At 42.2% G+C, this 24,427-nt stretch overlaps 1 protein-coding gene and 1 pseudogene across 21 annotated transcripts in view; one reads left to right on the top strand and one right to left on the bottom strand.

Moving 5' to 3' along the window:
- The window catches only part of ZNF532 (zinc finger protein 532), a 123,471-nt gene that overhangs the window by 50,041 nt on the left and 49,003 nt on the right, over window positions 1-24,427 (top strand). For 16 of the 21 annotated variants that reach the window (XM_030810332.1, XM_030810318.1, XM_030810324.1 and 13 more), the window contains 2 exons: window positions 5,621-7,983; window positions 21,781-21,962. In XM_030810332.1, coding sequence (XP_030666192.1) covers window positions 5,638-7,983; window positions 21,781-21,962 — 2,528 coding nt within the window. In that variant the 5' untranslated portion in view covers window positions 5,621-5,637. The remainder of the gene's footprint in view (window positions 1-5,620; window positions 7,984-21,780; window positions 21,963-24,427) is intronic. The other 5 variants (XM_030810335.1, XM_030810337.1, XM_030810334.1 and 2 more) reach the window with 1 other exon arrangement.
- Window positions 13,413-13,582, bottom strand: LOC115835016 (annotated as a pseudogene).

Raw genomic sequence — 24,427 nt, 5'->3', positions numbered from 1 at the left:
GTCTCGACTTAATGAGGGTCTGACTAGTGTGAAGGCTAAAGATAAAATGAAACTTTTTTGTGGCATTTGTCACTGGTGTGGGACCTTCAGATGGCAAGTAATTAAGAGATTCCATAGCTTTTTTCATAATTGCTTATTTTTCTTTTCCACATTTTTTCATGTGTGTGTCTGCATGTATGCTATTTTTTTGAAATCTGAGAATCTGCCATTTTTGGGGCCCAGTCTCTCCCACTCCTGCCTGCACTTTCTAGAGAGAGGCAGTGAACGATGGCAGCTGCTCCAGAGGTGCGGCTGATCAGATTTTTTTAAAAAACTTGGCTCCCAAACTGACCCCTGTCCCCAGCTGGTTTAGGAAGAGTGAAGAAGCATGAGGTCGACCTGCGTAGCTGAACCGACGTGGTGTTTGGAATGGAAATGCAGTGAGAAAATAGGTTTCCCTGATACGCAGTTGAGATTGAAGTGGGATAAAAGCGGCAGAAGATCAGTTGGAAGAGAGGACAGAAGGTTTTTTTTCTTTTCTTTGGTGGAAGAGATACAATGTGCAGAGCCTTGGAAATTCTAAAGATGTAAGAGATTGGTGATGGAGGCAGAGCTAAGGTTTACATAATGGGATAATGGGAAGAGCAAGAATTTGAATGTAGGCAGCCAAGAGAAGTCAATCCCTGTGTTTCTTGAACATGTATAAAAACTGGGGGTGCTAGCTAGATTCATTTTCTAAGAGGAGGAAATTAAATTTGAAACATTACATAATATAAACATATGTTATAAGAACATTTTATATTTGAAGGAAAGATAGGAAAGATGAAAACATGCTAGATCCATTCATTTATTGAATTTTTTTTTTGGGCGAGGCACAGTGGCTCACACCTGTAATCCTGGCACTTTGGGAGGCTGAGGCAGGAGGATTGTTTGAGCTCAGGAGTTCGAGACCAGCCTGGACAACATAGTGAGACCCCGTCCTAAAAGAAAGGGAAAGGAAAAAATATATATATAAAAGAATTATTTTTAAAAAAAATTCAGCGGAATAAAAAAGATACAATGAAGGGTCTCAGTGGCCAGGTAGTGCTAGAAAATAAGACTGGGAATCCTAAAGCAGACCTTGTATTATTACAGTTGTTTTATGGGAAGCCTTTATAATACTGTCAAGATGGTCAGTAGACTTTGATTTGTTTTTCTCTAAGTAGGACTGTTATGATTTAGAGGGTATTGATCTTCATTAGGGGAAATGTTAGTTTCTTTATTAAATAGGGAACCAGCATTTTCACAGGTCAGAGGAGGCAGACCTTGGCTGGATTTAGGCGTGCGTCTTTCTGTTTCAGGATTAAAGTTGGGATTCAATGGTTAGGCTGTGCTGTGCCTTTAATACTGACATTCTCTAATTGGAAATTCGGAAACCAACAATTTTTTTATTGCAAAGGAAGAAGAATTTTGTTACAAAGTATGAAAAGTATGATTAAGGGGTGAATAGGTTTCTCTTACGTTTTTCTTTTGACTTCATAACTTTTGACTTCTGCCAACAAAGATGAAATAGCTTTTCATAATTCTCAGAGGCTTTGAGTAGGAAAGGAAATGTTTTGTCTCTGTGTCAAAATAAAGTGATCATGTGACAGACCTGAGTTCTTTCAATTTCCTTTTTTGTAAACAGGTCTAATTCCCTCAGATATTGTTGATGTCTTTGGGTGAAAGAACATTATACATTAAGCACAAATGCCATTAGTGAATTATAGGTCATTTATATAGGGTTTACTTTTAAATTAAAAGACCGCTGGCCGGGCGTGGTGGCTCACACCTGTAATCCCAGCACTCTGGGAGGCTGCGGCGGGCGGATCACGAGGTCAGGAGCTCGAGACCAGCCTGGCCAACATGGTGAAACCCTGTCTCTACTAAAAATACAGAAATTAGCCAGATGTGGTGGCAGACGCCTGTAATCCTGGCTACTCGGGAGGCTGAGGCAGGAGAATTGCTTGAACCCAGGAGGCAGAGGTTGCAGTGAGCCGAGATCATGCCGCTGCACTCCAGCCTGGGTGACAGAGCAAGACTCCGTCTCAGAAAAAATAAATAAATAAAATAAAAGACTATTATTGCGTTTGAAGGGAGATGTATTTTATAGGGCATAAGTGAAAGACATTGTTAAAATAACTAAAGCTAATTCTGTTTGAAAAGCAAACCGTTGAGGGAAAGGGAAGCTAAAATGAGATCGTTCTATTTTATCTTTTAAAAGAGAGGACTGAGATTTATTTTTGTAATGTTTTTAAGCAAAAGAATCTATTTTTAAGACAGTAGTACTTAGGAATTGGGGTGGAAAGTGAAGAAAACTTTCAGACATAAACATTCCTCTTTGTATTCAGTATAACTGAGAAATGAAGTGGGAGTTATACATTTTTTTCCCCTCCAAGTGGAATGGAACACTTGCTCTTGCCTTCCAGAATGTGGGAAGGGAAAGGGTAATAGGACAATGTGATTGTGGGTATGAAAAACATTCCTATAAACCAAAAAAGAAGGGTGAAGTTACAGAGAGTGGTATCCATTCCATTAGTTATACAACCCCAGAGAGGGGTGTCCACACGCCACAGTGATCTCGGGTTTCAGACGACATGATGCGCTTTCGGTTGGCCACTGCACTCAGAAACGCCCATTATGCATTTTCAGCTTCTAGTCGGCCTTCCTGCAGGTGAACTAGGATGACTGATCACTTTTTAAAACTACCATCAGTTCACTCTGACTTCTTACCACACGCCACTGCTTCATGCTGGGCTTCCCCCCCATCCCCACCCCCCCGCCCCCCAAGAGAAGAGTATAAACCTTAGGTGGAGTAGAGGGATGGGGACAGGGTGAGGCTGGATCACTGTGGAGAAAGAGTTGCTTCTCAACCCCTTGGGGGGTTTGCAGGCATGGGAGTTCCTCTCTGGGGCCTTCTAGACCTTAACTCTGCTTTAGCTGGGCAGATAGGAAAAGATAGGGGTGGTGTGGAGGGCAACAAGTTTAGCATTAACTCAGTGATTCAATACGGCTGCTGTGCATGCATTTATAAATCAGGAGGTTCCTGTACGTATAACAGCAGAAAAAGGTGAGAAGAGCCATATTGACCTTCCCAGGGTTCATAAGAATGTCAGACAGTCGCACTGCCGACCACTCAAGTTTGGTTTCATGTGGCGACCTTTCCTCATTCTTGTGGTTGTATGTTCTGGGCCTCCCACCCACAGAGTATTTGAATTATCTCTCATCTTCTTTTTGTTCCTGAACCAATTGCCCTCTGGGATGAACAGTGTGAAACTGTATAAAGTCTTTTGCTCACCAAAGTCATAAAGAGAGGGCAAATGACATAAATCCTGTGAAGCTCGAAAGAAAAGGTGGAGGGACTAGGGCAGAGCCCTGCTACCATGGGGACTTCCAGAGCCTGAGCCCAAGCTTTGCATCAGTTAAAAATCTACTTTTCAGGCCCTTTCAACCCTGGTGGGGCAGGGGGTGGTGTCTTGAGTTTTCTAATCACAGTGACCTCTAACTTTAGATCAACGTGGTTGGTAAAGATAGATCACAGGGATACTCAGCTAATGGCAGCTTTATTGTGAGTATTCCATTTACAACACTAGGATGATGAATAGAAATAAGAGTGGTGACATTCAGGGATTATTTGTAAGTGGGTGGATTCTTTTGTGGATATAGTGCCTGACAGATGGCTTTTTCATTCCCCACATTTTGCAGTTTAAATGTTCAATTTCATTTAAAAAACAAAATCATAATCACAGACTTTCCTACTGGGTCTGACTTCTCATAGATATTTGTAGGTCAGTATCCCTTTAGAGATGTTAATGTTTTATTTCCTGTGTACGTTTTGCATTGGTGGTAGTTTGGTGCTGGGGGTATGTTATTCCCCCTCTGTTTCCGCAGGCGCCCCTCTGAGAGAAGAGTGGTCACAGAGTGTTTTCTCTAGGCTGAGTAAGCCATCGAAAGAAAAGCACGTGTGACTTCTTCAGCTCGGTATTAATCGAGACAGGTGTGAATAGAAGCGGATTTATTCTTCAGCTGCCATCGAACCCTAAGTGTTGATTTCGCCTTCAGCAGTAGTTTTTTCTAACCAAATTCTTCAGAGTGTTTGGATGTGTCCCCAGAGTGAGTTAATATGCTGAGGGTCTTAGCAGCTGTTGATAGATTTGTGGTGTATATGAGTTTTCTCAGGCATGTATATTCTGAGTAGAAATTCTGTCTTGACCCTGGAATGGTTACTTTTATTAGGAATGTGTGATGTTTTCTAGATTGTACAAGAAAAAAAAAATCAAGTGCTTCAGTAAGATGTGGAAGGAGACAACGTGTCAGGGACCACTAAAGCAGATTTGAAGGAAGGATAATAACACAATAAATACTGAAGGGCAGAGTCTGTCTAGGAATATGCATCTAAATTGGCTAGGTGAATTCTTCCACTGAAAGTTGCCTGAAGTCACCTGCTACCCTCTTCTGTTCCGACTGACTGCTGCTTGCTTCATTCCCCTTTCTCTTCTCTCACTCTCTCCTCTTCCCTTTCCTTCTCTTCCTGGCTGTTTGCCTCCACTGCAGAAGGAACAGATCCAAGAGATCCCCTCACTTGCTGAGGGCCCCAGAGCTAGTGAGTGACAGAGCTGGGTCCAGCCCTGTTCTTCTGTTATAAACGCAGTGCCTGTCTTGGTGTTGCATTAATTATTTGACATTTATGCTAGAAAGATGAGTGACACTTTGCCTGTCCTCAGGCAGCTTACAGGCCAGTCTGTAAGAGGAGACAAGTACACACAGACTGGAGTAGAGACCAGGAAACAGTAGAGTCCCAGGATGGAAGGCTGGGGGTCCAGGGAGCAGAACATGCCCCCTGCAGTGGAGGCTTTATCGCCCCCTGACAATCACGTGTCCTCTGCGGGTGGGGGGAAGAGCCCCTTTTAAAGATCCCTCCAGCACTGCATGTATTCATATATCCTTCATGTTTAGTAATGGCTGTGACCATCCATTACTCCTGTCATCTGAGCATGTTTCTTTTTTAACAAACATAATAGGGAAAATTAGGGTTAAATAAAAATGGACGGAATCAGCTCCTTAGGGGTTTTTTTTTTTTTGAAAAAAGTCCCAAATGGAATTTATTAGCAGATACCCTGCGGTGGCTGTGGATGCTCGTTTCTTTTTTCTGTGGATGAATACTGAAATCTGTACTTGGCTTTTTTGATTGTGGCATGTTTCTTTTAATAAGGTATCCCAAATCTAATGGTGACGATGATAGTGATAATTTTGCCAGCGGAATTAAATGCTGTCAAGATCAAAATATGTTGGAAGTAGCTTTTTATGAAAGGGACACATTTTCTAGTTGCTACACCAGAACCTTTTTTTCTAGGCTACAGCAGTTTCAATCAACTTCATTCTTGTTAGCTGGGAGCCACGCTGGTAACACCGTATAGCAGTATGGAGGGATTACTTTTGAAGCTAAAATTATCTAGGTCTTACATGTATTTTCTCGATGTTTGTCCACTTGGACTCCAGAGTTTCCTGAGTCCTGTTTGCTCTTTCTTGGTAATCGTTACATTAGTGTGAATTGTATAGGGGTTTTATCTCATCGTGAGGAAATACCAATTACTGATGGAACTATTTTCTGCTCATTTAACAGAACATCTGCTCAAATTCATGACCATGGGGGATATGAAGACCCCAGACTTTGATGACCTCCTGGCAGCATTTGACATCCCAGATATGGTCGATCCTAAAGCAGCTATTGAGTCTGGACATGATGACCATGAAAGCCACATGAAGCAGAATGCTCACGGAGAGGACGACTCCCACGCACCATCATCTTCCGACGTGGGTGTCAGCGTTATCGTCAAGAATGTTCGGAACATCGACTCCTCCGAGGGCGGGGAGAAAGACGGCCACAACCCCACCGGCAATGGCCTACATAATGGGTTTCTCACAGCATCCTCCCTTGACAGTTACAGTAAGGATGGAGCAAAGTCCTTGAAAGGAGACGTGCCTGCCTCTGAGGTGACCCTGAAAGACTCGACGTTCAGCCAGTTTAGCCCGATCTCCAGTGCTGAAGAGTTTGATGACGACGAGAAGATTGAGGTGGATGACCCCCCTGACAAGGAGGACGTGCGATCAAGCTTCAGGTCAAACGTGTTGACGGGGTCGGCTCCCCAGCAGGACTACGATAAGCTGAAGGCACTCGGAGGGGAGAACTCCAGCAAAACTGGACTCTCTACGTCAGGCAATATGGAGAAAAACAAAGTTGTTAAGAGAGAAACAGAAGCCAGTTCTATAAACCTGAGTGTTTATGAACCTTTTAAAGTCAGAAAAGCAGAGGATAAATTGAAGGAAAGCTCTGACAAGGTGCTGGAAAACAGAGTCCTAGATGGGAAGCCAAGCTCCGAGAAGAATGACACCGGCCTCCCCAGCGTTGCGCCATCAAAGACAAAGTCGTCCTCCAAGCTCTCGTCCTGCATCGCCGCCATTGCGGCTCTCAGCGCTAAAAAGGCGGCTTCAGACTCCTGCAAAGAACCAATGGCCAATTCGAGGGAATCCTCCCCATTACCAAAAGAAGTAAATGACAGTCCGAGAGCTGCTGACAAGTCTCCTGAATCCCAGAATCTCATCGACGGGACCAAAAAACCATCCCTAAAGCAACCAGATAGTCCCAGAAGCATCTCAAGTGAGAACAGCAGCAAGGGATCCCCGTCCTCTCCTGCAGGGTCCACACCAGCAATCCCCAAAGTCCGCATAAAAACCATTAAGACGTCTTCTGGGGAAATCAAGAGAACAGTGACCAGGGTATTGCCAGAAGTGGATCTTGACTCTGGGAAGAAACCTTCCGAGCAGACAGCGTCTGTGATGGCCTCTGTGACATCCCTTCTGTCATCTCCAGCATCAGCCGCCGTCCTTTCCTCTCCCCCCAGGGCGCCTCTCCAGTCCGCGGTCGTGACCAATGCAGTTTCCCCTGCAGAGCTCACCCCCAAACAGGTCACAATCAAGCCTGTGGCTACTGCTTTCCTCCCAGTGTCTGCTGTGAAGACGGCAGGATCCCAAGTCATTAATTTGAAGCTCGCTAACAACACCACGGTGAAAGCCACGGTCATATCTGCTGCCTCTGTCCAGAGCGCCAGCAGCGCCATCATTAAAGCCGCCAACGCCATCCAGCAGCAAACTGTCGTGGTGCCGGCATCCAGCCTGGCCAATGCCAAACTCGTGCCAAAGACTGTGCACCTTGCCAACCTTAACCTTTTGCCTCAGGGTGCCCAGGCCACCTCTGAACTCCGCCAAGTGCTAACCAAACCTCAGCAACAAATAAAGCAGGCAATAATCAATGCAGCAGCCTCGCAACCCCCCAAAAAGGTGTCTCGAGTCCAGGTGGTGTCGTCCTTGCAGAGTTCTGTGGTGGAAGCTTTCAACAAGGTGCTGAGCAGTGTCAATCCAGTCCCTGTTTACATCCCAAACCTCAGTCCTCCCGCCAATGCAGGGATCACGTTACCGACGCGTGGGTACAAGTGCTTGGAGTGTGGGGACTCCTTTGCACTTGAAAAGAGTCTGACCCAGCACTACGACAGACGGAGTGTGCGCATCGAAGTAACGTGCAACCATTGTACAAAGAACCTCGTTTTTTACAACAAATGCAGCCTCCTTTCCCATGCCCGTGGGCATAAGGAGAAAGGGGTGGTAATGCAATGCTCCCACTTAATTTTAAAGCCAGTCCCAGCAGATCAAATGATAGTTTCTCCATCAAGCAATACTTCCACTTCAACTTCCACTCTTCAGAGCCCTGTGGGAGCCGGCACACACACTGTCACAAAAATTCAGTCTGGCATAACTGGGACAGTCATATCGGCTCCTTCAAGCACTCCCATCACCCCAGCCATGCCCCTAGATGAAGACCCCTCCAAACTGTGTAGACATAGTCTAAAATGTTTGGAGTGTAATGAAGTCTTCCAGGACGAGACGTCGCTGGCTACACATTTCCAGCAGGCTGCAGATACGAGTGGACAAGTAGAGTATCATTTAAATTTTTGTGTTTCAGTGATGAGTCTGTAAGCATGAGTGCTTGATCAGATGCCCTTGATTTTGGGGTGGGATCACAGTGAAATGGACGGGTGTGTGTGTGTGTGTGTGTGTGTGTGTGTGTGTGTGTGTGTGTGTGTGTGTGTAGGGGGGGAATGCCTGTGCAGCCGGGCACATGATCCAGTAAGGATTGTTTTCATAGAATAGAAACAATTAGCTGGGGATGTGGTGGTGGCAGTGGTGTTGGAGGTGGTAGCAGGAGTCGTAGTGGCGGTGGTGGTTGTGGTTGTGGTTGTGGTTGTGGCAGCAGTGGCGTGTGCCTGTTGCCCCAGCTATACTCGGGAGGCTGAGGTGGGAAGATTGCTTGAGCCCAGGAGTTCGAAGCTGCAGTGAGCTGTGATTAAGCCACTGCACTGTAGCCTAGCATTGGGGCGAGATCATATCTCTTTAAAAAAAAAAAAAGAATAGAAGCAATGTTGAAACATGAATCTTATTTTAATAAAAGGAGTTTTTTGAGGGGAGGATAATATATATGTACTAGTTGAGTTGTGAAACTTTAGATTTTGGTAGTCGTTTGGTCATTGAAATGTATATTGAAAGTCTGAGATTTAGCGGATTATAGTGTCATCCCATTGTATTAGGTATTTGAGCCCGGCTTCATCATCAGAGTTCCTGAGTTAGTGACAATTTTGATATTTAGAAAAATACTTACTGTTATTTATTTATCTATCTGCTGGCAGCTCTACTGAGCTTACTGTTGTTATTTATAATGCTGATCTTTCTTTTATAGTTAAATGCATTTATCAGTACCCACTTCTGTGGCATGTCTGCTTACTTAAGATGGTGATCCAGAAGTGTGTTCAGTAATATCCTTCACTGCAATGAATTTAAGCCACAAATGGCAAACCCATCTCCAATTGAACAGAATACCTTTGTGTGTGTTTGCAGCTTTTGTTTTGTGGTGAAGTGCAGGTCGATGTTGGTGAATTACATTTCACAGTGGGCATCCATCAGCCTTGTATCTCCATCATTTGCTACTTCGTGAGGCAACTTTTAGCTGATAGATAAATGTATTTATCATAAATACACAATACTAGTATTTGGAAGTAATTAGACATGTTGAATGAAATAAATTTGAGTTAGACCATGTGACATGTTGTCCAAACCAGAAAGCTTGTGAAATTTCACTGGGCACAGTGGCTTATGCCTGTAATCCCAGCACTTTAGGAGGCCGAGACAGGTGAATTGCCTGAGCTCAGGAGTTCGAGACCAGCCTGGGCAACACGGCGAAACCTCATCTCTACCAAAAATACCAAACATTAGCCAGGCTTGGTGGTGCATGCTGTTGGTCCCAGCTACTTGGGAGGCTGAGGTGGGAAAATCACTTGAGCCTGAGAGGTGGAGGTTGCAGTGAGCTGAGATCATACCACGGCACTCCAGCCTCAGGTAACAGAGCAAGACCCTGTCTCCAAAAAAAAAAAGAAAAAAAAATTGTGAAATTCAAAGGGAGCACTAGTTTGAGCTAATATACTCTGCCCCTCAAACATCTCTATAAAGATTTAACAGTAAACTGGGCTTTCCTTTTTTTCTCCCTCCAATATTTTGTTAATTAGGATGTTTATGCTGCGATTCAGAAGTTTGGTACTATCTTGGTGATTAGTTCCTCAAGGGTAATTACTGGTTTAAGTTCTTTGTAGCATTTTGAGTTTGGGGAACAAAAGATCAAGAATACCCCAGTAATTTTTTTCTCTGGTTTTTCAGTTCAGTGGAAATGGAAGCAATAAAGAGTTTTGACAGCATTCTTGCAGGTTTGAATGTTAAATGTTTCATTGGCTCTGGCAGTAAAATGCTCAAAAAGCAGGAAAGCAGCAACTTAGTTCAAGAAGGCTGTGATGGCTCCAGCTGTTAACCTAGCCCGGTGACAATGCCCGGGTTCTGTCTACATGGATGTCCTCCCATCTTGACACGGCTTCATCAAAAGGATGATATTTCTTTTCATCCTAACAGGATGCAGTAAAAAAGGGAAAAAAGCCAAAAAGCTCTTTCTTCATTTCTGTTGTCCTCGTGTCTGTGTCTGCTGGTGGGCTGTGTAGAGCGGTCGACTCTGTCCTGGCTTAGGAGGGTTCTCACTATGAGCTGTGTGCTCTGTATCTGGCCTTTGGAGCTACCCTCAGATGTGTCTGTCTGAGACCTCCTTCTCTGAGAGCAAGGAAGGGCGTGAGCAGGCAGGTAGGAATGTCCTTCTTCCCTGCGTGTCCCTAATTTTTGTTCTTTATTAACCTTTTAGGCTCAACAGGCAAAGTAGGGTGAAACGGGTGAAGCTGTGTCCCCAGGAGGAGAGATGAACATCTTTTCTTTTGTGCGTGGTTGCTTTGGCATCACTTTTGTATCTTGCTGGGACGAGTATGCGGGTCACCTATTTGACGCGGAATCCCAAGGAGTGAATCAGGGCAGAATGTATATTTAACTCTCAGACCAGATACACACAAGCAAAACACTCACCTCCTGATCTGTTTCTGTTTTGCAGCCATCCACTCATCTATGTAGGCCACTCAGCTCACCAGTGAAGGGTGTTGGTTTGTAGTGAGCTTCAACCCACTGCATAGCCAAGCACTGCAGGACCAGCAGTGTCAAAAGGCCCCATAGCACGTTCTCCTCCTGTTCCTTGTCTCCCCTTTCTCACTGGATCCAGAATCCCTCTCCACAGCTTCCCATTTTCCCAGACTCAGCCAGACTGTGTCACTCAGACCCAAGCCGGGAGTGTGGCTTCTGCCTCAGTAGGAATAGCTGCTGTGTCTTCAGCATTCATGGTTTAACCCAACCTGGAGTCTCTTCCTTGGTTCTAGGGGCTCAGTAGGATGCCTGTGGCTGTTGCCATCCTAGCCTCCACATGTGGCCATGGGAGTTCTCGACCATTACTGTTGCCTGGGGTGCCATCCAGCAGCCATGGGAGTGGGAGGTGGGGACTGCAGTAAGACAGAAAAGAAAAGAGAAAATAGCCTTTGTTTCATCCTTCTCGTTTGCCAGTCACATGACTATCGGCCAGTTTACAGTTTGTTCAACTCGAATGGGAAAAAGTTACACAGAACTTGGTTTCTGTCTGAGGATGGCCCTTAAAACACACGTGACTGCTTACAAATCTAGAAATGAACACAGGGGAGCCTGAAGTACTGGCAGCTGTGCCAAGCCCCTCCTTTCCTCTGTTGTACAACATATTCCATACATATTTTTTTGAGATGGAATCTCACTCTGTCGCCCAGACTGGAGTGCAGTGGCACGATCTCGGCTCATGGCAACCTCTGCCTCCTGGGTTCAAGTGATTCCCCTGCCTCAGCCTCCAGAGCAGCTGGGATTACAGGCACACATCACCACACCCAGCTAATTTTTGTATTTTTAGTACAGACGGGGTTTCACCATGTTGGCTGGGCTGGTCTTGAACTCCTGACCTCAAGTGATCCACCTGCCTTGGCCTCCCAAAGTGCTGGGATTACAGGTGTGATCCACCCCGCCTGGCTAGCATTCCATGTATTTTAACACTTTAACTCCATTTCCCCATTGACCTCCACATTCCTGGTAGCTCATGGGTGAACTGGAAGAGTATACCAGTCCACATTGTAACATTTTTCTGGTGCTCACACCCTGGCCTGTGCTCTCTGGGGTAGGAACCTAGTGCAGTTTAAGCCTGTGCCTGTGGCTCTGGGGCAGGATGCCCCGGGTCTGCACATTAGTGTCTAGTTAGTCTAGTCTTGTCACTCAAAGTGGATTCCTGAACCAACCTTGCTGCCACTGTTCATGGTTCGGAAAGTGTAAAGGGTATGGCCTCTGGGGTGCTTGCTAGACTGACAGGTCCATCACCCTTCACTCAGTGCCTTTCAGCTCCTCGGTTTACCAGGTCTGGAGAAAGGTATGACTTCATTAGCAGAGGGACCTCCTTCCCTTTTTCTTTTAATTGTAGATTAATGTAAGAATAATACAGAGAGAACTTGTGTACCCTTCATCCAGTTCCCCACAATGGTAACATCTCACAAAACTGTAGAACAGTATTACAACTGGGATATGGGCATTGACTCAGTCATTTATAGCCACCCACACCCTCTCCTCACTCCTTAACCCCTGGCAACCACTAAGCTATTTCATTTCTATAATTTTGCCATTTCAGGAATGTTACATAGATGGAATCATATAGTATGTAATTCCTTAGGATTGGCTTTTTTTCACTCAGCATAATTCCCTGGTTGTTGCGTATATCAATAGTATATTCCTTTTTATTGCTGAGTAGATTCCATTGTATGGTTGTACTATAGTTCATTTAACCATTCACTTGTTGAAAGACATCTGCATTGGATCCAGTTGGGGGCTATGATGGATAAAGCTATTAATAACATTGTGTACAGGTTTTTGTGTAGACATAAGTTTTTATTTCTCTGGGATAAATGCCTATTTATCAGCTGGCTTACATGGTATTTGCACGTTTAGACTCTTAAACTGTTTTTCAGAGTGGCTGTACCATTTTATATTCCCAGGAGCAACACACGAGGGATCCAGTTTCTCTGCATCCTCCAGCATTTGGTGCTGTTACCATATTTTATTTTAGCCATTTAGATAGATGTGTGGTATTATTTTATTGTGGTTTCAATTTGTGTTTCCCTAGTGGCTAATGATGTTGAACACCTTTTCATGGGTTTAATTTGCCGTCTGTTTTTCCTTTTTGGTGAAATGTCTCTTTGTGTCTTTTGCCCATTTCTAATTAGGTTGTTTGCTTCTACAACAAATCATTGAGTTTCACAAGTTCTTGATAGAGCCTAGATACTAGTCTTTTGTTGGCTATGTGGCTGCAAGTGTTTTCGCCCAGTCTATAGCTTGTCTTTTCATCCTCTTCTTTAGCAGAGCAAAAGTTTGTAATTTTCATGAAGTCAAGTATATCAGTTTTCCATTTTATGACCTCTGCTTTTGGTGTCAAGTCTAAGGCATAGCTCTAGATCCTAAACATTTTCTTCTGTGTTTTTTTCTCAACGTTTTATAATTCTGTGATTTACATTGAAGTCTGTTACTCATTTTGAGTTGATGTTTGTATCAGGTGTGAGATTTAGGTGGAGGGTCATTTTTTTCCCCCATACATGGTCATTTGTTGAAGATGCTGTCGTCCTCCAATGAATTGCTTTTGCCCCTTTGTCAAGTATCAGTCAGGCATTTGTGTGGGGCTATTTCTGGGTTCTTTATTCTGTTCCATTGATCTGTGTGTCTGTCCCTCTATCAGTATCTACAGTCTGAGTACTGTAATTAGGTAGTCTTCGAGTCTGGTAGATGGATGCTTCCAATTTATTTTTCTTTCCCAAAATTGTTTTCACTCATCTAGTTCTTTTGCCTTTTCATATAAACTTTAGAATAATGTTGTCTGTTTCTGTGAAACAACTTGCTGGGATTTTGATAGGAATTGCATTAAACTTAGATATCAGTTTGGGGGAGAATTGGCATCTTTACTATATTGAGCGTTTCAGTCCATGAACATGAGCACAGATTCTTCATTTATTTATACTGATAAGAACACACACTACACTTGTTCTTAGCCAAAAGGCCGAGAAGTGATTCTTCATTTATTTATATCTTTGATTCTTTGTTTTGTAGTTTTCTTTTCTTTTTTGTTTTTGAGATGGTGTTTCGCTCTCGTTGCCCAGGCTTGAGTGCAATGGCGCGATCTCAGGTCACGGCAACCTCCGTCTCCTGGGTTCAAGAGATTCTCCTGCCTTGGCCTCCCGAGTAGCTGGGATTACAGGCATGCACCACCATGCCCGGCTAATTTTATATTTTTAGTAGAGACAGGGTTGAGATGGGGTTTCTCCATGTTGGTCAGGCTGGTCTCGAACTCCTGAGCTCAGGCGATCCACCCGCCTCAGCCCCCCAAAGTGCTGGGATTATAGGCGTGAGGCACTGCGCCCAGCCTTGTAGTTTTCATCATATAAGTCATTGTGCATGTTTTGTTAGATTTCTTTTTTCAAACAATCGTAAGTGGTATTATATTTTTTGGTGAGGACATATTCATTGCTAATATATATAGAGACAAATACTTTTTATATTTTTTTTGTGTATCCTTCGACTCTGTTGAACTCAGTTATTGGTTTCAGGGGTTTTTTTGGGATAGATTATATTGATTTTTCAGATATCAAAATAGCCTTGTGTTTCTGGAATGAATCCCACTTGGTCAAGCTGCATATTTCTTTTTATATATTTTGAATTATAATTGCTGCTATTTTGTTAAGGAGTTTTGCATCTATATGCATGTAGGTTTCCTTTTTTGTTCTGTTCTTGTTTGGTTTGAGATAGGTTGATACTCACTTTTTAAAGAATTGAGAAGTATTCCCTCCTCTTCAATTTTTCTGGAAGAGAGTGTGTATAATTGGTGTTAGTTTTTCTTTGTTTGGTAGAATTCTCCAATGAAACCATCTGGGCCTAGAGATTTCTTTTCTAGGGTTTAAAAAAAATACCTGCTGGGCTGGTGGTGGGGGAATTGGCAGAGATGAAAATTCCCCTTCGCTACTGGCCTTCTCTGACACCCACCATCTGGGTAGGGGCATTGGGACAGACAGCTCGTTACAGTCTCAAGAGGGCTGAAGTCTTGGCTGCACCTCTACTTGGCACAGGTTGGGGTGGGGCCGCAGTGTTTTCTGTGGGATTTGGCTGGAGTAGCGCAGTCTTCCTTTAAAAGTTTTCTGTTTTCCTAGGCACCCCTTTCTTGGTGGTTGGCTACAGAGCACAGGCTTTTCTTGGGAATTTTTTTTGTCTCTACCCATTGGCATTTCGGGTTGCTAGCTTCTTCAGCTCAAATCTGGGATATATGAGGCAAAGAGAAACCCAGGGAACTGACTACCCTGTCATTCCTAGGGTCTTGAGATCCCTAGCTAATCTTTCACTCCACCTTTCAGAGTCCTTTTATGTTTGTTTTATATATAATGTTCAGGGTTTTGAGTTGTACTTAATGGGAGGCATAGGGAAAGTTACTTTTATTCCATTTTCATGAAAGTGGACGTTTTACTCCATGTTTAAAAAAGATCCTAATGTAGCTGTCCTGTCTTCAAGGAGAGATCTTGTAATTGCATTATTGTGCTCCACCGGAGACTTGCAGACCCCAATCTCTGTTTTTGCAATTAGGCGTCCTGGGAGGGTGACTTTCCATTTGACTTCCTGGGATTTCTGTTGTCTCTGAGTCGAAGACATTTTCTCCACCCAGTGTAAACTTCCTTTCTTAGCCCTGTCTTTAAAAGCAGTCAGGAGTGAGAATTGCTTCTTTTTCCTTTCCCATCTGGTGAGCTGAGCCTCTTTGAAGACCTCAGTCTTTCTCTTAAGAATATACTTCTCTTGATTTAGCTCAGTCACTATCCCCTTTTTTTATCTTTCATTTTATATTTTATTTTTCCCTTGCTATTATTTTGTATTTTGACCTCTGTTTATGTTTTGAACAGAGCCTGTCTCAGTTTCCCCAGGGTGCTTCTCTGCACCTAGCAAAGGGTCTGTCTGCCTGTGAGCACCAGCTGGGGCTGTTCCTCCCACGCCTCTCACCACCTCCCCTTACACATGCCTTTAGCCTTCTGAGACTGCCAGTATGCCATGGATTAAAGGAAGGTTTGGGTGGCATTTGGTGCATTCTCTTTGCCAGTTGCTGCTGCTGCGCTGAGTGTTCTGTAGACAATCTATGCAGAAGTAACAATTGCCAGAGAGACTCAAAAGCACCACTTCCTTATAAACTGGCCTATGCTCAGTGACCCCAAGAGCAGATCTCTGGTAAGAGCTGTGTTGGAATATATGGTTTTAGCTCGAGGCCCTCTTTGCCATACGTTCCCAAAGCTGTCTTGGGATTTGATCACACTCTGGTACACGATCTGGGCCAGGAACGGAAAGCCTGCTAGGCTGAGGTTAGACTGCCTGCGTGCATCTCGTTACCCCTTGGAGGAGACAGTGGCAGAGGGAGAGAGCCTAGAGGGCTGAGGGCCTTGTGGGGATTACTACTTTCTAGGGAGCATGGAATCAAGCAGTAAATAAAAACAGTTCTGAGCAGCTGACTCTTTAGCCATTAAATCTGCCCCAGTTAGGGGGTTTGTATTCTGATCTATCTGCTTAATAATCCCTGCTTCGGGGTATGTTGAGAAAAGGTAGTGGGCAAGAGACCAGAGGAGCTTTCCTTTTCTCCATGAAGTATTTAAGAGCTGAGGACTGTCGTTTGAATAATTGATGTTTTAATGTGTTGGGATGTCATTGCTTCACCTCCTCTTAAAACCATGTCTAAATTTAACCAACTACAGACTGGAAATGTTTTCTGTAACCCCTTAATTTTAAAAACCTGTTTTCTTCTTGTGGAATTTATATCAGCTATAGAATGACAGAATGCTATAGGTCTTTTGGCCAGCCCTTTTATTTTATAATTGAAAAAACAAATGCCCAATTGGTGGCAGAGCTGGGACTCAAGGCAAAGTTTCTGTATTGCTGGTTCATGCTTTCTGCTTCTCTAAGATGTCGAAGCATAGGCTCTTACAGCCGGAGGGACCATAGGAATCACATAAGGATGGATTCTTGGGGTTACTTCCGAGTCACCTTCAAGAGCGTGGATAAAGGTGACACTTGAGTGGTCCTCATTTTCAGGGATTGCTGGTTCACTTTAGTTTCAGGAACTTTCTGGGCATCGTTAATACAACATACTAACTGTATTCTTGTGAGCAGCCTCTGCTGGTTCTCATTTCTAGATTCCGCTCTGCTCAGACAGCTTCCTCTGGAAACCAGGGAGCTCACCTGAATTCCTCCCCTCCGCCGTCTCCCAAAATACCCTTATTAGCTGAAGACTCATGACCCTTGGCTTTTGGTCCTGCTCTTCTAAGTGTTTAATTTAAATTTTGGTCAAGACTAGTCCTGTCCTAGTTTATATTTTAGTGTTATCAACCTTTGATTTACCCATATTCTTCAGTAATAAGCATCTAAGTAGATGATATGTGTTGGCCATGTAGCTTTGTGTAAATTTGTTAATTTAACTGTCAACTCTTATTAGGGAATTTTTTTGTGTAGCAGAATGATTCGAGGACAAAACCAGCACAACCAACTAGCTCTGTGAGCAAAAGGTATATAAAGCCAGTTCTGCTGTATTTGCTTGGTATGACTTCCATTTAAGTGAGATCTGAAATGAAATGCTTTCTTTGTGTTCTCAGTGTGAAATTGGACAAAAGTGAAAGCCACAAAACACACTGGTATACTTTTATTATTTTTGGATAATTATACTTTAGGCAGAAGATTATGGAACTTCTTTTAATGAGGTGAGAGTAATTTACTTAGGATCTGGGCTGACTGTTAAGCTGGTATTGTTTCTGCCTTTAGCTCCAGTGTTTCATGTTGGTGTAGGCTTTTGGTCTGTTTGAAATTTAAGCATAAATATACAGCCATAAGTTTCTGTAGCCTCTCACTCTCATGTACGTCTCCCAGGCTATTTTTCTGCCTAAAATATGAGCAAAAACACGTAGAATTATTTTTCTTATTACTCAGCTAATTCCTCATCTATAGAAAGAGGATGTCAAGCTTGAACACTCTCTGATTCCTTAACTGGCCACAATGTACCTGGTTCCCCCTTCCCTGTAGCCTGCATTTGCATGCCATTGATCAATTTCAGTGACAGGATTGGATAGAAAAGGCTCAGTAAGAGTACAGTCGGCCGGGCACAGTGGCTCACGCCTCTAATCCTAGCACTTTCGGAGGCCGAAGTGGGCGGATTGCCTGAGCTCAGGAGTTCGAGACCAGTCTGGGCAACATAGTGAAACCTTGTCTCTACTAAAATACAAAAAAATTAGCCGGGCATGGCAGTGTGTGCCTGCAGTCCCAGCTACTTGGGAGGCTGAGGCAGGAGAATTGCTTGAACCTGGGAGGCAGCGGTTGCAGTGAGCTGAGATTGTGCTGTTACACTCCAGTCTGGGCAACAGAGCGAGACTCCGTCTCTAAAAAAAAAAAAAAAAAAAAGAGTACAATCATCTCTTAGTTTCCTCAGGTGTTGGTTCTAGGACCCCTTTCAGATACCAACATCTGAGAATGCTCAAGCCCCTGTTATAAAATGGCATAGTATTTGCATATAACCTAAGCACATCTGCCTGTGTCCTTCAAATCATCAAGATTACGTATAATATCTAATAGTGTAAATATAAATAGTTGTTATATGGTATTTTTTATTGTTGTATTGTTATTTTTTATTTTTTTCCCAAATATTTTTGATCTGTGGTTGATTGAATACATAGATGCAGAACCTCAGGATACAGAGAGTTGATTGTAATTGCAAAGCGTGGAATATGGGTGCTTTTCAGCTTTATTTTCCTATAGCTTTCTGGTATTACCTATTGAAAAGTAATGTTTACTTTAAAAAGTAACAGTTTAACTGAGCAAATAAGGCTGCCCTAGAATAGAAATTAACTGTTTATTACCTAAATACCGAAAACATTTATGCATTTTTAGATGACATAAGTAAAATGTCAAGACATACATAAAACCACTTAGGTGCCCTTTATTATGCTTTCTTCTATTGAAAAGGCAGTTACTGTCACATTAAACTGCTTTATCCTCTACTAAGTAGCTTCAGCTTGTGTAGTAGAGTGTTAGAATTTTAAGATATATTTTAATTTACTTGATTAAAACAAGTAAGGAAAGTCAGTCATTACAGGCCACAAAGAAGTCCTTGTCTGCTCTTATGCTCAAATACATCCCCCAAACCCAGAGGATGTTCATCATTTTCATGAATTCAAAGCATTCCAGAAAAGCTAATAGAAGATACTCCTTTGTGCTGTGAAAATGCATCACCACTATCATGGGAAGCAGGGATGACAAGTTTTCTGTAACAGGAACAGTGAATACAACTTGAGGGAGTACAGTTAAGCAAATGCTGTCATATGAGTTTAAAACTATTGATACCATGCAAACATCAAGGAGGAGGATGTCTCCAACCAAAATAGCATGTTTTTTTTCTCAAAATGGAATGGAGCCGGCACGGTGGCTCACACCTGTAGTCCCAGCACTTTGAGAGGCCAAGGCAGGAGGATCGCTTGAGGCCAGGAGTTTGAGACCAGCCTTGACAATATATGGTGAGACCCTGTCTGTACAAAAAAAATATGAACATTGGCTGAGTGTGGTGGCATGTGCCTGTGGTCTCAGCTATTGGGGAGGCTGAGGAGTGAGGATTGCTTGAGGCCAGGAGGTGGAGTCTGCAGTGAGCTGTGATCACACCACTGTACTCCAGCTTGGGCAACAAAGTGAGACACTATCTCAAAACAACAACAACAACAAAAACAAAACCCAAACGAAATGGAGTCAAGGAGTAGAGGAGGCAGGTAAATAAAGATAGAAATGCGGGAGTAACTAAGTGTCTGTACGTGGATATGCATGCATCTACAGAAACTAAAGGCAAGGTCTCTAGTGTCCAGCGTGATTCCCCAGAGACCATTTTCTCCCACTTCAGGAATTGCAAAGTATGAAAGCATTTTGATTTGAGGCTGTAGTCCCTATGACTCCCTCTTTCTCTTTGTGCTTCTGTATCGATAGTGGGCGAGGAACCTCAGCTGATGGGAACGAGTGAGCGCAGAGTGCTACAGTTGGGGTGGAGAGACATGATGATGATACATTCCAATGAATTTAAGTAATTCCTTGTGCATCTTATATGTATTGTGAAGGGTAACCATATGTAGTATATCGTGATGAAAATGTGAAAATTTTTTTCAGAGAACACTGTGCTTTTTAGATTTTCTTTCCATTTTCTACCATTCTAAAAGTAGTGCAATCACATTACTTTAGATAAAAGAGAAGCAGCAGGGGAGGGGACTCACCTCTACTCTGACATGCCGTGGTCATTGTTGGCATTCAGGTATATTTGCTAATGGTTTTCCCTGTGTGTTTTTGTTTATTCATTCATTATATCCCCACCCCACTCCTAGACTCCAGTTCAAATCCTGGTTCTTCCACTTAATAGGTATGGAGCCTTGGGCGAGTTTCTTAACTTTACTAAGCCTCATTTCCTTATCTGTAAAATGGAGGTGTTATCTGCTTCATAGGTTATGAGAATTAAATGAGATGATGTACTTCAATTTACTTAATGTATTTAAAATACCTAGCTTACCATTTGACTCATGGTAGGATGGGACCAATCTATATATTTTAATATATATATATATACCCACACATGCATGTACATGTGTATGTATATATGTATGTATATAAATGTGTGTGTGTATACATATATATATATATGTATATATATATAAATGTTTTTGGACTTCTTTTAGTATAGAAAATGCTAACTTTATTCCCAAGTAAGTGCAAGACATTTTAAGATGCCTGTGGAATTTCAGACGTCGTAATTCCCTGCCTGGGACTGTGTGAAGGTAGATAGAAGACTTTAGTTCACAGAAACAAATGGTTACCTGTGGTAATGTAGATGTTAACCGGATCTGTTATTAATGAATCTGTTGACTGGTTTTCCTTGCTGTGGCTTGTTCTAACCTTTGAAATATGTGTTATGAGAAAAGGAGTGCTATTTTTTTAATGATGCTAACTTCATCAAAGCTACCTGTAATGTTCCTATTTTGTGATTATAATAAACATTTTATGGGATAAAATTTGTATTTTAGTCCTTTCAGGAGAAAATCAAGAAAGAATTTTCAAGTGAGTTTCCTATTTTTCTTAGTCTAAGTCACTTCGAAGTTTAAACCTTAATTTGTGGACGTGCTTCAAAAACTAGAAGAATAAAAAAAGTCTTTTTAAAATTTCTTAACTGTTGTCAATATAAACAAATGCTTTAAATCTTACCAAGAATCTATATTTTGAGGCTTTCTTTGGCTTTAATACAAATTGTACATTTTAGAAGATGGTAGATAATTTGTCTTTGCATGAATGTCTGAAAGTATTTAAACACAGTTCATGTCATGCTATGTGAGATTTATTTTTGGGGTGGAAGTAATAAGTCCTCAGTTTATGTTTACTTGAAGTTTTTTTGGTTTTGTGTTTTTAAAAATATACCATGTTTAGTGCCGATATCTAAGAGGATGAAAAATAGTGTTTTGGGTTTTCCTGGATAGTTAATGATATAGAGCCTTTTCCAAAGACGATTTCACCCTTAATTTTATTTTATACATAATCAGATTTTAAGCTCTATAAAATTTTAATTTAATGTCTAAATTTATATACTCGAACTTGAGTTCCTTGGTTTTAATTATAAATTATATCATGGCCAGATCATCCATTTAAAGGCCAATTTAAGTGCAAAAAGAACAAATAATTGCTGTAGCCATTCTTTTGCATTCCTGTATTTCAGACTTCAAATAACTGATCGGGGAACAATTGGATTAGCTTCTAATTAATTTTTATTATTTTGGAGAAAGGTTTTTATGAATTGTGAGGACTGTGACTACTGTCAAGATACGTATGCCTATCAACTTGTTACTATATATTAAAGTCATTTGCTCATATAAATTTGTAAGAATACCTCTTTGCCCTAAGCAAAATGCAAAAGTAATGGAATTGGAACTCTGCTAAAACGGGTGTTTTTAGCTCATACTTTGAGATGAGCCTGACTACATAGCACATACTGTGATTTTACAGGATAAAGAATTGTACGCTGGACATGTAACTTTCAAGTTGGCTTTTCCCTTGGGCTTAGAATCAATTGCTGTAGTGTTTGAAATGAAGGCTGTATAATTATCTGGAGGTTTAACCAAGGTTCTTTGCATATTAGAAAGTACTTAGTAGGACCAACCCTGTTTCCCCCTTTGGTTTGTTTAGAAGACTTGCACTATCTGCCAGATGCTGCTTCCTAACCAGTGCAGTTATGCATCACACCAGAGAATCCATCAGCACAAATCTCCCTACACCTGCCCTGAGTGTGGGGCCATCTGCAGGTCGGTGCACTTCCAGACCCACGTCACCAAGAACTGTCTGCACTACACGAGGAGAGTTGGTTTTCGGTCAGTATATCATTCACTTATGTGCAAGTAAAACTCGTTCACTTACAACCGCACAGCATTTTGAGTGGTTTGCACACACAGTTTTCTGGGTCATATGGTGATACCTCGATTAACAGATCCTCTGGGAACCTAGCTCGTTTGTAGAGTCCATCTGTTTGAATCCTCTTAATGTAATCTTGGCCCTGCTGGTCCACACAAAGTGGAGGGTCATGGGGCCCGTCCTTTTAGGCACAGTCTTGCATGTGTGCAGGTGTGGCTTTGACTGTCAGCTTTTTTTGTTTCTGTACCCTTTGTAGCAGACTTTTGTTATCATACTCTTTGCATTTTAACCCCTGCAAGAAAACTATACATTCCGCACCTCTTAATATTTCCCCTTCTCTAATGAAAACAGAAATAGTGCGATGGTCTTTTACTTTTATTTTGTCCACATTGAAGGATGGGGTGTATGTCCCAGCCTTGCACTCCAAATAACCTCCTCCTCCTCCCCACTCGTCCTCCTCCCCTCTCCTCTCCCTCCTCCATTTCTCCTCCTCCCTCTCCCCCTCCCTTCTCTCCCCTTCTCCTTCCCTCTCCTCCCCCTACTCCCCCTTCCTCCTACTCCCTCTCCCTCTTACTCCCTCTCCCTCCTCCCCACTCCACCTCCTCCCTCTCCCCTTCTCCCTCCTCCACATTTCCTCCTCCTCCCTTCTCCCCACCTCCCTCTTCCCCCCTTCCTCCTCCTTCCTCTCCCCCTTCGAGTTCTCTCATTCCTCCCTTGTCTCTTCTGCATATCTTCACTGTGGTCCCTTTTACTGTCCCTCAGGATTCTCAGATGTGCATTGTACAACATCTGGCAAATCTGATGTTAGCTAGTGATGAATGATTATACATTTGAACTTTTTTCTCCATCTTATGACCTTCCTGTGCCTTTTATATTTTCACTAAGAAGATTCCACCAAGAAAAACATGTCACTGATACACAGTGTCTTTGTTAATAGAGGTATTACTGTATTATATGTTTATCTTAACATTAAGTATTTGCTTACCTGGTAACTTTGTTAGATTGTTACTATGCAGTGATTTTTTTTTTTTACCTGTAATAAATTATGTTTAATAAAAATGAAGTCCAGTTGGCATGATTTGATGGTTTTATTTAAGTTTAGGTTATGGTATCATCAATTCCTAGGTGGTTCTGCCCAGTTTTGCATTAAAAACACTAAGCTATGAGACTTAACTTCACATTTTATCTCATGCCTCCAAACTTGTAATGCACAAATGTTTTATGGATTGAGATCTAGCCTGGTGGAAACCTTTGGCTTGGAAATCAAGAAACCAGTTTTCTTGTACCACTTCTGCCAGTAACTAATTATGTGGTAATTCACGTATTCTTTCTGTGCTGTGGTGCCTCTGTCTGTAAAACTGGTCCATGGTCTGCCTCCAGCTCCACTGGGATGTTACTGAGCAAAACAGGATAATCAAAGGTGCCCTAGATCTGCAAAGTCCATGCAGAATAATACTTTTCGTTCTTGCCATCACGTTTTGAAACTATTATTAATGGATTATGTGTTTAATAATAGAAAGCAGCTCTGCAGCACTTCCCAAGTGCTCTTCTTTGCACTGATGTCAAATTTTTCTCAAATGTTTAGTTTTTCTAATATAATGAAAGTTGGTATGATTAAAGGAAGTATGACTTCTTCAATTTTAGCTATTGCTGATATCTTTCCTAAATTAAAACAGAAGCTCCACATGCAGGCTAAAAGTAATCAACTCACTTGGGAAAAGACCATCCTTGCTCTTCTGTTCTTTTGCCCTACTCACAGAGTTGTTCAAATTTGGTATTTTGAATTGGAGATTTCAAGTTGTTAACCAAAAATTTTGTGTTAAATGTAGATTTTTTTTCTCCCTGGACTTGAGGCTATATGGGGCTGGTAAACAATGATGTGTTGTGAAGTTTAGTTCATGTTGACTGCTCCTTTAGAAGAGAGGAGCATTTTTAAATGTAATTCTTTTCCTCTGCTACTTCATATAATGGTCTACGTTCATGTTTAAGTGGGGCTTAGTAGCCCCATGGCCTTGTCATGTTTTTTGCTCTCTTTGGCTCTATAGTTACTCATTTTCAATATGTCTTTAGCCAGAGGAGTGTAATGTAGCAGCATGGTTCCCATGCGTTACTTTGTCTTGTCTTGGTGCAGTGTGCCTTGCTGTCTCTCCTCTTGCTCATATTACATCTCCCAAATATTGATGGGTCATCCCTGGCTCCTGGTTAACTTAGTAAAAGTTATATATTGATACAAGTCAAATATTTTTTCTGAATTTTCCTGCCTCTTGATTCACTGGACGGTATATCTAGAAAGGGGAATGGTTATAGGATTTTATACTGTAAACATTTTTTTTTAATTCAAAAAATAAAGAAACTTTATTGCTCTCCAGAACAGGACTTCAGGGTATTACATATTTCTTAGTAGACAGGATTTTTCATAGCATTA

Source organism: Nomascus leucogenys, chromosome 4 (genome assembly GCF_006542625.1).
Source record: "Nomascus leucogenys isolate Asia chromosome 4, Asia_NLE_v1, whole genome shotgun sequence".
NCBI lineage: Eukaryota > Metazoa > Chordata > Mammalia > Primates > Hylobatidae > Nomascus > Nomascus leucogenys.
Note: the sequence above shows the minus strand (reverse complement) of the source record. Positions and strands in the feature narration are given on the sequence as shown.